We start from the raw sequence: 18956 nt of genomic DNA, 5'->3' as shown, positions 1-18956 counted from the left end.
GAACTTATTCGGGATGAAATAAGCGAGCGATTCGATGCCACCGTCCCAGCGCGAACGCTTTTCTCAGAGGTGTTGACACCTGCATCGAAAAACAAGTGAATAAATAAGTCGGGACTAAAGGATCCTGCCATTCAGCTGTGGATAGCGCCACCCCTGCCGCGGCAAATGGAAGAATCTAAAGTTAAACACTCCTTCAATTGAGATAGTTCAAGTAGGGGAAGTCCCTCCGCCACTTCCTAAATACTCTTTTTTTTTTTTTTTTTTTTTTGTCAGCGTCTGCGTGAGAGAGAGAGAGAGAGAGAGAGAGAGAGAGATAGAGAGAGAGAGAGAGAGAGAAGCTCTCGACAGCCGATTTTTCTAGTCAGACCCTCACCGGCGTCTATCAGGGCAGCAGTTCCACCCACCTTGATTCGTGACCTCAGGTGTTATTGCTCTTTATTAACTGAACACACATTTGCAAAAAACACTCGGGCTGTATCGTTATTCTTAATCAACTTTGACTGCAGTGCGCCGTTTCTGTTTCCTTTTTTTCTTTTTTTTCTGGTTTATAAATCACTGGGACTTCATGCTCATATTTCTGGAAATTATTGTACTTGATATCCCGGACCAAACCCACGGGGTGAAACCATCTTTTATTCTTCCATTCATCTTTTTATTCATCTCAGCATTTTTGCATTTACTTTTTTATTTCTTATTTTTTGAAATCTGACATGCTTTTAAGGTGTTCCAAGACTCTTCTCCTGAATGATTGCTGCAAATCTCGGATTCATTGTCTTGAAATTAAAGGACACTGTACATTCTCCTTCAAAGACGGTCAAAACGATCAAAAACTGACCACCAGAGACCTTTGCATAGGGTCATGGATGGCCACCAGACCAACTGCTCAGTTCCACTAGATCTCTCCACTCAACGGAAAAGAGATTCTGGTAATTTGGGGATCAATAGAACTACAGGGTCCAATGACATGGGATGTAAACCACTTTCAGAGGAAGTAAAGTCAAAAGATAAGGAAAACTTGCTTGGACCACAATTGAGAAGTACAGATTTGGAAAGCTACATTTTAATAAATCAGTCCCAAGCATCATCTTGCAAGATGACTGTGAAAACGATGCCATATGAAATGAACTCTGGATTAATCTGTCAAAACAAAAGCAACAAGGAGACATTTAAAGGAACTACCCCACCAGAAAGTCCATTAAGTTCAACAGCAAATGCAGAGCAGAAGCTTGACATGGACAATCGTCAAATGACCACTCATTCTTTGCAAAGTTCTGAGCATTTATGTAAAATGGAAGACAGTCCCATTTTGCCCATTCAAGAACAAACTGGATCACATTCTTCAGACAAACCCCTTTTTAGCCTACCACTGAGGAAGAGGCCATACACTGCAGTAGAAGATGACCCCATGGAGGGGACTCCCCTGTCGCAGCATAAAGAGGAGACCAAGTCCCCATCCTGTGCGGAAAGTAATCCACAAAGCAAGAAGGTGGAACGTGGAGAAATCAGAAGTCCTAAGCGAGAGAGGAGAACCAGAGACAAACAACTGTCATGTTCTAAAAATGACCCAGTGCTCATGGCACCCCAAGCCGTAGCAATACCTGTGCCTATTGATGATTTGCCAGTCCAGCCATTCTGCACAGGGTATCCTGTACACTATCCAGCACATATGAGCAGGACTCCATTTGTTGCAGGTAAATAACGAAATAACATTCCTCTAGTGGTTTTACAGACGATTTGCTTCACTTTGTCATTACAACTGTTTGAAAAAAGATGAATATGCCACCGACTATCTATCTATCTATCTATCTATCTATCTATCTATCTATCTATCTATCTATCTATCTATTGAATATTTTGCATTAAAAAAGTAACTTAAGACATACATCTCCGCGAAGTAAATGAACTGAAATAAGAACAAAGTAATCACTGGCGTGAGAAAGCTTCCCTTTGAGGTGCACCGACGGTAGGCACTTTTAACTTCACACTTAAGTAAGTGTGAGAGTCCTTGGCGTCCAAAGGGGGATCGCGTATATGATCTCAGGTCATCAGTTCATTTTGCATGGTATGGTATAGTGGGTGATCACTTGTGTGGGGCTGTAATTGCAGATCCTAATGCCAAACAGAGTGAATGCTCTGTTGTTAGGTGTATCATCCTCGCGATCCAGAAAACATGAATGAATGAACGCTTAACACACGCATACAGTAAAGGAAGTAAAAAAAAAAATACTATTTGGTACTTTGGCAGTAATTTCGATGCACATTTGACAAAAGATGCCTGTAGTTATGCAAATGTGTGCCAATAAAAATCCATGAAAGCTGGCAACACTGAATGAAAGTTCTTTCGCTTTTACACTTCGTTAGCTTCAAACCACAAGATCCAGCACATCCCATTTCACGCGACTCTTTTTAATTGAATAACGTTTACATTCTTATCATTATTGTAACTACGCTGTCATGTAGTTAGAAAAACTGAATGCACCATTTGGACAGACTTAAAAAAGAAGCATCTTTAAATATAAATGCAAAAAAAAAAAAAAAAATGAGATGGATGGTTAAAACGATTGCGTAGCTCTGCACTGCTCGCCACATACAAAGAGCACATCCGTCCATTTAGTAACACCGCGCATTCCATTTCTGAGTCCCGGAAGGCGAAACCTGTCCTGGAAACATCGGGCGATAGGCAGGAACCAACCCTGGACAAAATGGAAACGGAACAATAGCCTCAGAAGCACGTCTTTGAAATGTGAAGAAAAAAACAAAACAAAAAACACTGTTACAGACGCGTGTGGAAAGTGTAGAATTCATCGTGGGACCTGGTCTTGGCCAGTGTACTTGAGCTGTGAGCCGGCGGCACTAACCACAGCGCCATACATTTCACAATCTATGTGATCAAACTGCACGAAACGAAAGCTAAAATGTAAGAAGAAATGGAAAAAATTGATATGTCTTTAATATATGGCGTCAGGGGCACCATCACAAAAAGCAAAACAGTATTACAGATGAAAACATTCCTGTAGAAATTTGAGATTTTCAAATGCATATACATTTATGGGTCAAAGTGTAAAATGTTCTTGTACGCCGTCTAAATTTGCATATAGCTTCACAACTCTCAGTAAGGAATGACATTATCTATCTATCTGTCTGTCTGTCTGTCTGATTTTTATCGTTCTAGCACTGTAACTTTCTGCTGCGTTTGTTCATCAAGTTCCCTGAACACTGACGTTCCGATATTCAGCACTTCGCCTTCAGATTTTTAAGACGCTGATGCCACCAAACCAAGTACAGGTCTTTGACAAGTAATTGAAGTCCATGTAGCAGAAACAGTGTGGGAATTCTCAAAGATTTATATGCAGCAATGATCATTTTGTTAAATAATAGCCGTTTATGGTTTATATGAGTATAAGATATTGTGAAAAAATGATACGTTACATCCCCTCATGACCTGCATTGCAGCAGCTTCATAAATTCGTTGAGCCTGAGATTTTCAGATGCTTACTGAAGAATCAAACACTTTTCGTCGGATTGGTGCAACCATGAACTTAGTTAATGAGGAACTTAGCTGTAATAGAAGGGGCTAGACGTTTGGTTGCTTAGATGAAAATCTCTCTTAATTAGATTGGACACCAGCAGCCATTGGTCAGTCCTTTGTCCAAGGGGCTGCTGCTACCCACGTAGTCAATATATTGGAGGAGAGATTGCAGGAAATGTAAAAAGTCATTTGTGAATATTTTCTAAGTTCAGGTAGTCATTTGTTTGTAACTGGTCTTGGAGGTCATATTCATATTTTGCACATGTGATTTATTATATGGGCGGCACGGTGGCGCAGTGGGTAGCGCTGCTGCCTCACAGTTAGGAGACCTGGGTTCGCTACACGGGTCCTCCCTGCATGGAGTTTGCATGTTCTCCCCGTGTCTGCGTGGGTTTCCTCCGAGCGCTCCAGTCTCCTCCCACAGTCCAAAGAACATCCAGGTTAGGTGGATTGGTGATTCTAAATTGGCCCTAGTGTGTGCTTGGTGTGTTTGTGTGTGTCCTGCGGTGGGTTGGCACCCTGCCCTGGATTGGTTCCTGCCTTGTGCCCTGTGTTGGCTGGGATTGGCTCCAGCAGACCCCGTGACCCTGTATTCGGATTCAGCGGGTTGGAAAATGGATGGATGGATGGATTTATTATATTGTGTCATTCTTCCTAGAATTGAGATTTTAAAGTCTACATTAACAAGCTATTTTGGTGACATGTTATAAAGTTGCCAGCAAAGCCTGCTTTATCGAAACCATACTGTAAGTTTCACAGTTTGTGTGTCAACTAGTTAATGCAATGCAAGTGTGCAAAAGGGGCATTTCAGATTGGAAAAATGTTTTATGTCATCTGGGTCACATGGAGCCATGTGTCATGTTGGCTTATTGATGGCTAGTTACAAACAGGTGCAGTTCTACAAAAATCAATTTTATATATGTTAAGCTTCTTCAGTGTTGGCAGATTGTCTAGAGGGACACTAAGTAGCAAGGGGAAATGATTATAGCTATAATGCTAATTAAATTAAAGGCATGGCTTACTCTGATTGGTGCTACATGCGTAGATAGAGAGACCCTGAACTATACATCCTGCAGGGACAGCATATGTTAATAAGTCCAACACATCATGCTGCTTTACCAGGACCTGTAATACAGTTAGTCAAACATTTTATGATACAAACTCTATTTTACAGAAGGAAGCCTGTCATAAGTATGCTACATGCCCGCCATACACACTGATCACAGTCTAGTCGATTGTTTTCTTTCTCCTTGTGAAGGCTGGTTAACATTTTGCTATCAGTCCCTTAGGTAGCTTGGTGTAAGCATGTGTGGATAGACAAGATGAAGAGCTGGCATCCCCTGGAGATCCCCATTTAATAGTAACAAGGCTACAAATGGTTAAACTCAAATTAAAAGCTTGAAACTGATATAATTCTTTCCTTATGGTCTTCAAAATAAGGAAGACGGGTTTCTGTAGGCTAGTGTGGCTCCAGCAGATATGGGTCTGATTATGATCTCCACTATCCGGCCATCTTATTTCTTATATAGGGAAGTGACTAGAAGGGGTGTGACTTGTGAGATGACCCAGAAGTGAAGTCAGTGCTCTTCTGCTGGCTCCTTCTTCATTCTAGGATTGGAAGAGGAAAAGAGTAACTGTGTTTTATCCAAACCTGTCCTTGACTTAAACTCCTGCGCAGAGCCACCAGCACACTTCTGTAGTGCTCATGCATGACTGCCTGTTATAAAGAGCTTTTTACATGCGATTGAAGAATGGTGGCCAGCTGAAGAAGTACTCACTACATTTTCTATTGAATCTGCACATTCTTGCAGATAATAATAATAATAATAATAATTCATTACATTTATATAGCGCTTTTCTCAATACTCAAAGCGCTATCCACACAGGGAGGAACCGGGAAGCGAACCCACAATCTTCCACAGTCTCCTTACTGCAAAGCAGCAGCACTACCACTGTGCCACCTGTGAGGAGATGCACTAGTGACTGGCATTAGGACAAACCTTACATTCTCAGTATTTTGTGGTGTCTAGGATTATAAAGAACATTACAATTCCAATCAGTTTGTTGTTATATGGCATGCTTCTACTTAGAAGCTCATCATGAACTGTTACAATTTACTTTATAATAAAACAGTAAGGTCTATGTGTGTGTGCATGTATGTGTGGTTTGTGTGTGTGTCTGTGTGTTGTTCAGTTTGGCTTTGGTGATGCAGTTAAAAGAGGAAGTGCAAGTGTGAGACACACGAGGAGAGGTTAAAGCGTAGGAAGCAAGCTGAGAGTGGTGCCTTCAAAGACAGCAAGTAGAAAAGCAGACTGGAGGCAAGAAGGGCTCCTTGAAAATAATGAGAGTCTGAGAAGCAGGCTTTACTTTAACAAACTCAAGTGAGTGAGTGAGTGCCAGTCAAAAGAGATTCAGACACACGTGGATACCCAGGAAAGGTGCTGAAGGTACACTTAGGGCAGCAGAGAGCAAATATTTGTATCTGTATTACCCATCTTCAACAAGTTGTGTGGCTAGCTAGTAATAAAATTATACAACATTTTCTAATATGGCTAATACAAATTTAGAATCATGAGAGGTATCACAAAACCCAAGGCAAGGTCCCACATTGGAAAAAGAGTAGTTGAAGGACACCCTCAAACACACACTCCTGCACTAAACATGTAGCCAGTAAGTCCTAAACCCCCCACTTTATATGTTCACAAACATATTAATATATACAGAGACACTAATTACCCTAGCATTGAGTTGCTTGGCATGTGGAAAGAGATATGGACTACAAGAAGTAAAAATACAAAGAACAGACATGAACTTTCTTAACAGTGTGGCCAGTAGAGGGATATTCAGGACCCCAAAAGTGCGACACAATTATGCAAACACAAGTCACAGGTTCAGGTATCCTTTTATTTGAACTTTGTACCTTCAGTACACACACAGACAGGTCACAAATCTTTCCTTCCTCTTGGTTTCTCCCTGATCTTCTCCAGCAGGTGTTGTTGTCTTCCTCCTCTCAATACCAACTCCCCAAATGAGATAAGGAGGTCTTTTTATGCCAGAGTTGGGAGTACTTACCACTGTATGTTATTGGATGAGGGGAGCACTTCTTGTTCAGACTGAAGCCCCTCAAAGTAGGGACAGTCATTGCTGCAGCTCACCCTGGAGGCACTTACAGGATGCAGTAGGACTGCCCAACTGGCTACAATTGCACCAGCCCAGAAATGCTGCCACTTAGCCTATCAAGTGAGCATACAGTCCTGGAAGTCTGTCTTCCCCTGTCCAACCATTATTTTGTCCCATCTAGGAAAGGGAACACAGTTCATCTTGGTCAGTACATCAATCGAGTTTCACCTCTCATTGCAGCAGGCATTGACCAAGTCAGGGACCGAAGCCAGATTCCTGAAGCTGTAGAAGAGCAAAGCAAAACTTTGTGCCACCATGCCACCCCAAGATGTCTGCAATTTACAATGTTGAACATTGTTACTATTCTTACTAGTTCTTCAAATCACCAACTATATACTGTATATATATATATATATATATATATATACTGTATATATATACATATACTGTATATATATAATATATATATATATACATATACACACACGGTCATATGAAAAAGTAATTCTTTGGATTTTTGTTTATCATTGGCTGAGCTTTTAAAGTAGCAACATTCCTTTTAATATATGACATGCCTTATGGAAACAGTTATATTTCAGCAGTGACATTAAGTTTATTGGATTAACAGAAAATATGCAATATGCATCATAACAAAATTAGACAGTTGCATACATTTGGGCACCCCAACAGAGATATTACATCAATACTTAGTTGAGCCTCATTTTGTAAATATAACAGCCTCTAGACACCTCCTATAGCCTTTAATGAGTGTCTGGATTCTGAATGGAGGTGTTTTTGACCATTCTTCCATACAAAATCTCTCCAGTTCAGTTAAATTTGATGGCTGCTGAGCATGGAGAGCCTGCTTCAAATCATCCCATAGATTTTCGATGATATTCAAGTCAGGGGACTGTGACGGCCATTCCAGATCATTTTACTTCTCCCTCTGCATGAATGCCTTTGTAGATTTCAAACTGTGTTTTGGGTCACTGTCTTGTTGGAATATCCAACCCCTGCGTAAATTCAACTTTGTGACTGATACTTGAACATTATCCTGAAGAATTTGTTGATATTGGGTTGAATTCATCCGATCCTCGACTTTAACAAAGGCCCCAGTTCCTGAACTAGCCACACAGCCCCACAGCATGATGGAACCTCCACCAAATTTGACAGTAGGTAGCAGGTATTTTTCTTGGAATGTGGTGTTCTTCTTCCACCATGCAAAGCGCTTTTTGTTATGACCAAATAACTCATTTTTTGTCTCATCAGTTCAAAGCACTTTGTTCCACAATGAATCTGGCTTGTCTAAATGAGCATTTGCATACAACAAGCGACTCTGTTTGTGGCGTGAGTGCAGAAAGGGCTTCTTTCTCATCACCCTGCTATACAGATGTTCTTTGTGCAAATTACGCTGAATTGTAGAACGATGTACAGATACACCATCTGCAGCAAGATGTTCTTACAGGTCTTTGGAGGTGATCTGTGGGTTGTCTGCAACCATTCTCACAATCCTGTCCATATGTTGCTCCTGTATTTTTCTTGGCCTTCCAGATGTGGGTTTAACAGCAACTGTGCCTGTGGCCTTCCATTTCCTGATTCCATTCCTTACAGTTGAAACTGACAGTATCTCTGAGACAGATTTTTGTAGCCTTCCCCTAAACCATGATACTGAACAATCTTTGTTTTCAGATCTTTTGAGAGTTGCTTTGAGGATCCAATGCTGTCACTCTTCAAAAGGAAAGCACAACTTGCAATTGACCACCCTAAATACCTTTTCTCATGATTGGACACACCTGTCTATGAAGTTCAAGGCTAAACAAGCTAATCCAACCAATTTGGTGTTGCAAGTAATCAGCATTGAGCAGTTACATGCATTCAAATCCGCAAAATTACAAGGGGGCCTAAATATTTGCACAGTTTATCACATTTGATTTAATTTCATACAGCTAAATACTGCTTCACTAAAAATCTTTGTTCGGAAAACACCCCAGTACTCAGATGTTCCTAGGAAATGAAAGTTTTTTTTTTTTTCGTTGAAAGTAGAGTAAATTATTATGCAGGCTGAAATTTATGTAATACTTAGCAGAAAAGTCTTTGTTGGTAATGACAGCTTCAAGGTACCTTCTGTATGGAGAAACTAGTCACATGGATTGCTCAGGTGTGATTTTGGCCCATTCTTCCACATATACTGTCTTCAAATCTTGAAGGTTCTTAAGACCTCTTCTATGAACTCTGATCTTCAATTCTTTCTATAGATTTTCAATTGTATTCAAGTCAGGTGATTGACTGGGCCTTTCTAGCAGCTTTATTTTCTTTCTCTGAAACCAATTGAGAATTTCCTTGGCTGTGTGTTTGGGATCATTGTCTTGCTGAAATGTCTTATCAAAAATGTCCTGGTACATTTCTGCATTCATCCTACCTTCAAGTATATGAAGTCTACAGGTATTTTGTGGTGTTTCTGTGGTGATATGCAGTGCCATTCCTCCTTCAAACATGGTGTGTGCAATGACATCCAAAGAGTTCAATTTTGGTCTCATCTGACCAGACTATATTCTCCCAGTATTTCATTGGCTTGTGCAAATATTGTCGTGAGCGTGCATAGAGGCCATGGCAGTTGAGTGTATTACTTATTGCTTTCTTTGAAACAACTGTACCCACTAATTCCAGGTCTATAAATATATATATATATATATATATATATATATATATATATATATATAATATATATATATATATATATATATATATATATATAGAATTAGGGCGAAACACGTGTCGCGTACTCTTTGCATTATTTGACAGTAAACTATTTCAACCATTCTATGATCTGCTTCTAGCAACTGAAATGAGGGCACAGTGGCGGATGTTATATGTATATATAGTGTATATATATATATATATATATATATAGTATATATATGTATGTATATGACTCAGACACTGAAGCAGGAACTGGATACCAGCCAATGCAACTCAAAAGACTATATATACAAAAGAAAACTGGCTAAACTTGTCTGTTTCTCTTTATTTTTACATGCTATCAGTCCTTCTTCCACCAATGGGACTCTCAGATTGATTATCATCTTCTTCTCAGGAGACCGATTTTTAGCAATCAGCCCAGTAGAAGTGGGGTTTGTGAATGTTGGGACATGCACTGCAAAAAATGAAATCTTAACAAGCCAGACAATCTTGAAAAGAAATAATAGATCTTGTTTTTTTATTTTAAGAATAACTGACTTGAGTAGATTTGTATGTGTAAGATATATAATCTCATTTTTAGAAAATGTAACATGTTAACAAGTTAAACTTTCTCACTATATTGGCAGATAATTTTGCTTGATTCTAATACCTTTTTCTTGTTTTTTATTTATTTTTTCTCATTTTTTTCACACTGATTTTTTTGCAGTGTGGTCAGGAATCATCCTGGTTTTGCTCCTCAGAGCTGCTGCTAAAGGGGAGTAGTGGTCAGCAACAGTGCCTCCTGTCATCCAGGAGCAGAACCTCTTTGAGGGTTGAAGGTGGTCCCTAAGCACACATGTGTGACAATATATATATATATATATATATATATATATATATATATATATATATATATATATATATATATATATATATACAGTATAAAACATAAGTTTAAGCCAAATTGAAATAATTATGTAAATTAAAATTTTATTCAGTTGCCTTTTGCCTCAGTAAGACTAACACCGTTAAACTGAATATGCAGTTTTCTTAGGCATACTTGTCTATATGGCTTTACTAAATGAATGAGTATTTCACTCCATTTCTTCTTGGTAGCTGGTGTAGTTTCCTAGCTCTTACATTATGAGACTTGTAGACCAAATGTATTTGTATAATTTGTATGCCAAATTAAATGATAGAATAATGACTTCCCAGCACAGCTTCATGTTTCCAAAGTATCGAAAGGATGGCCCTTTTTGTGCCAGAAAATAACATGCAAAGGGTTTATGGGTATGGAAAGTTCATCTCTTCCCCTTCATTCGTTCTTTTGTGGTACATGGGACATCAGACTTTTTGCTGGCTTGTTCCAAACACCCATGTTTCTTATTCTTTGTCGCTGCATTACATGCTTTGTACATCTGTGTGAGGGCTCATTGGTTGTCAGCTCTCACATGCACACACAGAGCCCACTCCTACCATTGATTGTTTTTGAGGAAGCCAGTCACAGACTGGTTAGACGGAGATGCTGGAGATGTCAGACTAGATGACGGCCAGTTAAAGGAGCATGCCCTGAGCTGCTAAGATTATGTAAGTGAAAGCTACAACTGAAAATCACTGGAAGTCATGTTACGTGACATAGCCTTTTAGTAATATTCATATGGCATCACCCGTATGTCCTAGAGCAGCACTGTGGTGCAGTGATGAGTGCTGCTGCCTCACAGTTCCAGGAAACTAACTTTAAGCTCCAAACCTATTTACTGTGCATGTGGAGTGTGTATTGTCCTAATAATAATAATAATAATAATAATAATAATAATAATAATAATAATAATAATAATAATGCATTTTATTTATAGGGCACTTTACATTAGCAGTAAATCTCCAAGTGCAATCATACTTGTGTGGGTTTTTCTCTGGGTCTTCTGGTTGTCCGCCTCCACACCAGTGATGTGTGTGAGGTGAATTCACACTGTATGAAGGAGTGTGGCTTTCTGTGTGTGTGCCTGCAATACACTGATCCCCTGCCCAGATTTGTTCCTGACTTGCACTCAACAAAGCTGGGGCAGGCTCCTGCTTCTGTGGTCATGAAGTGGATTATCAGTCATAGGAAATGGGCAACTGGATGGATGTCCTGTGTAACCACAACAAATACCATTCAGCATTCCAGTGTTAATGCAATGACAAGCAAAATAATTGAGATTAAAAGAAGCAAAATAAAACCCCAAAAGACTAGTCATTGTTGGAGAAGCACCGTGTGATGCATTGCTTCCTCTCTGTACTCAGACTTGCTGGCAGCCAGTGCTCTTCAAATCCAGGAAGCTGACAGTTTAATTCTAGATAAAGCTTTAATGTTTAAGTACACTTTGGGATTTCTGCTGATTTTCCCAGGGTAGTCCCACAGTCCGAATCCATAAAGTCAGGCTGGCTGGTGATACTCTAAGGTGAGAATGTATTACCTGTGGTGTACTGGCATTCTATGAAGGGTTGAGGTTTTGCACTAATTTCCAAAAGAATGGGCTACAAGTCTCCACCAACTAATGCTAAAAATAAGCCATTTTATAAAAAGGAAAACTCCAAATGGATAGTTGCTTCTTTGATACTGCCCACGCCAGTATGCACATCCCCATTTTAAGACTGTCTACATGCAAGATGGTCAGTATTATCTTTTCTGTAAAGGACATTCACCAGGAAATGTTACTTCTTGAAAGCACAGGTGTCCATTTTTTATCACCACTTTATTTGATAAAGATGTATGAAGTGTGTAACAAGCAGTTGTTTTGCACATTTCAGTATTTTGTGCAACATCAGTGAGAAATACATGGTGATTAACTCACACATACACCATATGGCTTAAGCTCTTCCTGTGAACAGAGCTAATGACGCAGGTCAAGTCTTTCTGGTCAGTAATCAGCTTTTTTTTTATCACAAGTCTCAGAAATCATACATGTTGAGCCAAGGGGAATTCCTAAATCTCAAAATATTTTCTTTGTCTCTGGTCATTCTCAGAACATTCAATCATTCAGTTCTATGGTGTAGAAGCTGCCGGAAAAGATTTTAAGGCAATAGATTAGAGGCACTGTAGTGAAGGTGGTGTTGTATCACAGCTTGTGGGACTCAACTTGACATCTCTGCCTATATCTGCATTTTAAAACCCACCAAGTGTGGTCAGTTGCTTTATGGATTTATGCATAATGGCCCTGAAATGGCCCGCTCCAACATGCGCAGTGTTTCTGAGGTCAGATAAGCAACCTGCTGCCATCTAAAGCAATTGTGAAATATTGACAGACCACCTACTCTGGTCATAAGCAATCACTTTTACAGTGAGAAGTGGTTTTATAAAACCATGACCATTTTAACAATGAAATGTTGAATGCTAAGAGGGTCGGTCACCTTGGATGAGTGACAACATCACTGGAGTCCACGCTGTTTATAGAGTTGTGAACAGGGCTACTAGAAGAGTCACAGACTTCCCAAACTGGGAAGTGGACAAAACAGTTTCTGAGATGGGAAAGATGGATGGAAAAATAAGGGAAGTTTAACACACATAGTATACCACGGTATTTTTAAAGTCACTTCATCCAATTCAGTGTTGCAGGTAACATGTTAAGAGTAACATGCATTGAATGGTCAGATTAGAGAAATTTAATGCAACTCTTTTATTGATGTAATAATACTTGTATTACTTAAAGAAAAAAATCAACATTTATGGCATTACTAGAGAAGCTTATTCCCACCACTTCATTATTCATTTGCAGAAGTTTTGCCTTTTTTCACCAAGACATTGCCTGCCTCTGTCATTCATGCACAGAAACAGGTACAGTATTGACAACCAGAGAGGAAGAGGTTTAGCATGTGCATAGCAATCAAGTGAACAGAACTGGACAAAAGTTATCAGTAAACATTTAATAATGCACGTGTTGAGGGAGAAATTTAATACACTCAGTTTAGTGTCATAGGGAGACAATAATTGTCACAGCAGCACTGGGTGTAAGGCAAGAAGCAAGCATGGTGGATGATATGCCAGTCCTTTGCAGAGCTCAATCACATAGCCAGTCACAAAAGAGAGTGCTGCATGCAATCCAGTAACAGAAACCAATAAATGAAGTGTTAGCTTAGTTTTAGGCCAGCTAGTTAAGACAGATATGTTAAAACAGTGTGATGGGGTGGTGCAGCGGCTAGAGCTCATACCATGAATAATTGGGTGGCTCAAGTCGAGGATGTAAAAAGGGGATATGGAAGTTATTCACTGCACATGAAGGACTAAAACTAAACACAAGGAAACAATCAGATTTGGCTGTGTTACCGGTCAGTTTCATGAAGGTTCATTTATTGGAATTAGGATTTGAAAGCAACTGACCAGAAAGCAGGAGACGGAACTCAAGGTGGCAGAGTTAAAGATGCTAAGATTTGCATTGGGTGTGACGAGGATGGACAGGATTAGAAATGAGTACATTAGGGGGTCAGCTCAAGTTGGGCGGTTGGGAGACAAAGTCAGAGAGGTGAGATTGTGTTGGTTTGGACATGTGCAGAGGAGAGATGCTGGGTATATTGGGAGAAGGATGCTAAGGATAGAGCTGCCAGGCAAGAGGAAAAGAGGAAGGCTTAAGAGAAGGTTTATGGATGTGGTGAGAAAGGACATGCAGGTGATGGGTGTAACAGAACAAGATACAGATGACAGAAAGATATGGAAGAAGATGATCCACTGTGGCAACCCATAACGGGAGCAGCCAAAAGAAGAAGAAGAAAAAGGATTTGAAAGCAAATGCTGGCCAGTCAAAATGTGCAATTTTTTATACAAAAGAAGAAAAAGTTATTAATAAGTAATGCCCTGTTTGTAACCTACCACATTTTATAATTATCTATATAACATAAGTAATAAGTAATGTAACAAAGTTGCTTTTAAAATAATGTTGCCCAACACTGGTCACAATAGGCCGAAGCGTATCCTGGCAGCACTGGGCACTTCGACAGAACCAGTCCTGGACAGGGGACCAGAGCATTGGAGGGCTCACTCACTGGCACACCCTGACTTGGGGCCAATTCAGAATCGGAAATTTACTGAACAAAGACCTCTTTATGATGCGGGAGGAGAAATGAAGTATAAGGAGAAAAATTCACAACGATATTGAGAGAACATGCAAAGCCCAGACATGCAGGGCTCACTGCGTGAACATGCCTCCTTTTATAGAAAGTGTGCTACTTAAAAATAAAAGGTGATTATGTGTGTCCACTGATGGAACTGTACAGACTCTCTGTAATATATAAAAGATAGCAAGCTGAGAAAGCACAGAGAGTTGGGCTCCCACATGGAAAACATGGCATGGATGTAGTGAGTAGAAGTGAAAAAATAGCTTTGGGACTGCACCAGTGCTGTCACCATGTAATTTTTGACATAATGTTTTAACCTCATTGTGAAGTCAACGACTGATGTGCTGTAGGTGCTGTATACTTTTGTGGATTTCAAAGTTTGGTGTTGTTAGCTGATCTGCACTACCTGTCTGATTTGCGCTGCTCGAACACACATACACAAATGTGTAGGTTTTGTATATGTGCACTGTAAGGGAACTCCATCTCACTTTAAGGTGCCTTCTGATCGTTTTTGCCATGCAAGAATAATTTATGGTGTATCCACAGGACTTTCACACTTGCGTCCTGTAAACATACTTCGACTAACACTTTACAGAACTGCCTGATCTCTTTCGCATGCACATGAATAATTTACAGCATATTTGCACATGCATGATGTCATGATCATAGCAGTACCCCAGCTGAATTTGCACCAAATACTTTGCTACACTTACACTTTGTGGCACTACCCGATCTGAACTATTCCTAAATTACTTTGTTTTGCTTAATTATTAGCATGTAATTCACTCCTTAAGGATAAATATTGTGAACATTTTAATTAACTAGAACACATACTAACAAATGCTAATAGATTTTCAAGAAAAAAATGAGATACTTGTCCATTAATCTCAATATGGATAAATACTGCAGCTTCTACCTTTGGACCACTGGATTACAAAGGTTATAACGCATCTGAAAATGAAATTCCTTACCTCCTTTCTTTGATCAATAAGCTGTACGCAAAAAAAAATGTAGATCACAAGGTGAAAAAATCATTATAACGATGACTGACACACGTCGCATTTCACTTTGCTCTCCCTTCATTAGACTGGAGCAGGGGTGGGCAATGTCGGTCCTGAAGGGCCACAGTGGCTGCAGGTTTTTGTTTCTTAATGAGAAGTCAATTACTGCTGATGAAGCACGTATTGTTTAAGTGACGTTTTGATGCTTCATTTTAGTGGTCTGGCTTGCTAAGGTTCCCCACCCTTAATTGCTTATTTCAGTCTTAAAGAGCTACATTCACTGTTTTAATCGCTCCTTATTAGCAATGAGATGTACTGTAAATGACAAAGCAGTCAGCAGTTCACCATCTAGCTTGTTTCCATTTACATCTCTGTGTGTTCGTCATGCAGTGTTTGATTTATTTAAACACTTACTAGAAAATGTGACAGAGTGAAAATGATCTGTTTTAGGCTTCAAATCATTTTGATGATATCCTTGGAAAGGAAAAAAATCTACGATATAAGAACCTTACATTGCAGACTAACAAGCCATAAAATTAAATAAAGTCTGAGATTGGCAAGGATTAGTTTCTAATTAAGCAATTGGGTTGGAGTGAAAACCTGCAGCCACTGTGGCTCTCCAGGACTGACATTGCCCACCCCTGGACTAGGGGTAAATTCTTCAGGTGAAAAAGCATTCTTTTAAGGTGTTAATAAAAATAGAAAAATGATTTACAAGTGCAGTGTAAATCAAGCTGGTGATGTCTGTCGTAAAAAATAACACATGCGCAAAAAAGATAGGGCAGTGTTGTGACAAGTAATGTAGTGTACGCATGTGTGAAAATGAGGTGCAAATCGAGCAAAGGGTGCATGTGTGATGCAAACCAGATGGTGTCTCATGCCTTAAAATAATATGGTTCAGATTGGAAAGTGTTGTGAAAGATAATCAAGTGCATGCAAGCGTGAAAGTCCTGCCCTTGTATGTAGTATATCAGGCAGGTAGGCATAGATTGGGTATGAAGTAGGTGGTCATAGGGGAAGCATAGTTGGAGTCATAATTTTTTTCTGGTTTAGCTACTTCTTGTGCAGAAGAAACAGACCTCTAGAGCAACCTGGAACCCTATCCCCCCTCTGTCGATCTTAACTGTCCATTGTGACAGATAGGGGGCACTATCGCTTCCTTGAACCCTCAGATTAGATGCCAGACACCAGATAAAAGTCCAATTATTATTTTTATTATAATAATATTGTGCACAAAGCACCCTCCACTCCACAATACTCAATAATTAAACAATACAATAAATCAATCAATAATTAATCCTCCACTCCCAGATGCGTTGCCACCCTTCCTCCTCACTCAGCTTGCCCATCTGGAATTTCCCACAGTCCTTTATAGTCCTTGACCCGGACGTGCTTCTGATCTCTCAGTCCATGTGATTATCCAGCACTTCCGGGTTAGGTGAAAACTCTCCTTCTTAATCCCGGAAGTACTTAATTTCCTCTGTCGCTGTGACTAAGACGTACTTCCGGGTTATAGGGAAAATACAAGTCCTTGAGCCTCCCTGTAGCATCCTCTGGTGGCCCCCACGGTATCCAGCAGGGTTGTGAATAGAAACTCCTTTGTCCATGATTCCCTGCTGGCATTCGGGGCACCTCCATGCTGCAGGGAGGGCTCCATCTGGTGGTCTGGGGTATTGGCCGGGATGAATGGCTGGCCATATCCCACACCATTAAAGTGACATAGGCAATCAAAAAAGGAATAATAAGAATTATAAAACGGGCATAAGAGAGGATGTGCAAAAATATAGAATGTGTTCATTAAAAAAATTATTATATAAAATTGTTATATAAAAATGGATCTAGAGTAAGTGAAAATGCATTTGGACATGAGTGTGCCCTCTGACATACTGATACTGGATTTTAGTGATGCTCCAATGTGTTAGCTGCTTAAGAAAATTAATGGATGTGAATACAATAGGAAATGAGGATGTGTGCAAGTGTATCCTCTGATAGACATTAATTAAAGTTGGGTGCAAATAACGAGAAACTGCAACTATCTGAAAAGATTCTACAATCAGATTGGATGGCTCAACACAGACTCCGCTGCAGAATGCCCAGGGGTGGTGGACAGCCAGTTGTCCGACGTTTCCAGGACTGTGACTGTGTCTGAAGTTGTCTTTTGAGTTTTTCTCTTACAATTGACAATGGACTCCACAGAGGTTTATTTCCTCCAGGGATGCTGCTGACTGAAGTTCGACAATTAATGGAGAGATTTTCCTAAGCTCCCTTTTTGTTAATCTGTTTCCAACTATTTTGTTTTCCTTTCCTTACTTAAACAAAACTCTGAATCTATGTGTCCTCTTTATGTAATTGGCAGTTTATAAAGTTTATACTTGCATTTTATCTAAGAACTTGTCACAGCTCTCTAAGTCTGTACCCAATGAAGAGCACTACACAAAAATAAAATGAAATGAATTGAACTTCTTGGCTCTCAATAAGACAAAACAAATCAGCACCTCATGACTCTAATCGTAACCGCTGCTAAGAATGCTTGCTACTTGTGCCTGAAATGGCTGCACTCTGGTTCTACTTGTACCTGTGCTTGTTTAGAGAGTATATAACCTGCAGTCCAGTTCCTGACACGGCACATCAGCCGCCATGGACATTTTATCGTGCCTCAGAATGATTTCTGACCCCAGTTTGCTATATCTTTCCATGACTCAGTCTCGTGAGAGATAACAACTTTTCCATTGGTAGTTGGCGCCCTTCTGGTAACCTACAGATCTTTTGTTTTCTCTCTTTCATTATGGGATAGTGAAAGCAAAAGCTCTACCAGAAACTCCCAGTTTTGTTATTATGACACTTGTGAATGATTAAACCGAGTCGCCTGGGTGTCTGTCTGTCTGATTGCTGGATCCTTCCTGTAATGGAGCCTCATCTCTACTCTAACCCTGCAGAGATTAATTTATGTTTGACACCAGCCTTGGTTATTAATCCTAATACTCACCCCACTTTGTCTTACAGCAATAACACATCCCAACCACCCTTTGCCTGGCAGGCCCTTATTCAATCCTGTGCACAGCGTCCTGATTCCTATACTGTCATCACATTTCCCTCCAGTGTATGCCATGGAAAACAAGCAGGCTTCAGACATTGCAATGGCAACCAAGCAAGATGAAGATGGTGACACGTAGGTGACATTTTACTTTCTTACTAATGGGATTGGGAGAGGATTTACTTGCTTTTGTTAAGATTACTATTTATTTCACTTTTTCGTTATTAACATTATTGCCTTAGGGGTGTGAATAAAGCGAAAACTCTAGATAAACAGGACTTGAGTAGTGCTGACTAAACATCTAGGTAGAAGGAGCACTTCATGATAAGAAAAGGTAATGAATTTCAGCCTTCGCTCCTTTCACCTTACTGAACTAGAGTGTTGGAGAAGGGCATTGCAGTTTGCTTCAACTCATTAGGGAAGTGAGTTCAGGTGGCAAACAAGTGAGCTTTGAAGATGCCGGAGCAGCCATGTCCTGAATACAATTAATGTGAGTCGCATAGCT

At 39.9% G+C, this 18956-nt stretch overlaps 1 protein-coding gene across 1 annotated transcript in view; it reads left to right on the top strand.

Moving 5' to 3' along the window:
• Window positions 1–297: 297 nt before the first annotated feature.
• The window catches only part of bcl3 (BCL3 transcription coactivator), a 101273-nt gene continuing 82614 nt past the window's right edge, over window positions 298–18956 (top strand). The window contains exons 1-2 of the mRNA XM_028822996.2: window positions 298–1691; window positions 18421–18586. Coding sequence (XP_028678829.1) covers window positions 860–1691; window positions 18421–18586 — 998 coding nt within the window. The 5' untranslated portion in view covers window positions 298–859. The remainder of the gene's footprint in view (window positions 1692–18420; window positions 18587–18956) is intronic.

The sequence above is a fragment of the Erpetoichthys calabaricus genome, chromosome 17 (assembly GCF_900747795.2).
Source record: "Erpetoichthys calabaricus chromosome 17, fErpCal1.3, whole genome shotgun sequence".
Lineage (NCBI taxonomy): Eukaryota > Metazoa > Chordata > Cladistia > Polypteriformes > Polypteridae > Erpetoichthys > Erpetoichthys calabaricus.
The sequence above is the reverse complement of the archived record's forward strand: the minus strand, read 5'-3'. Positions and strand labels throughout refer to the sequence as shown.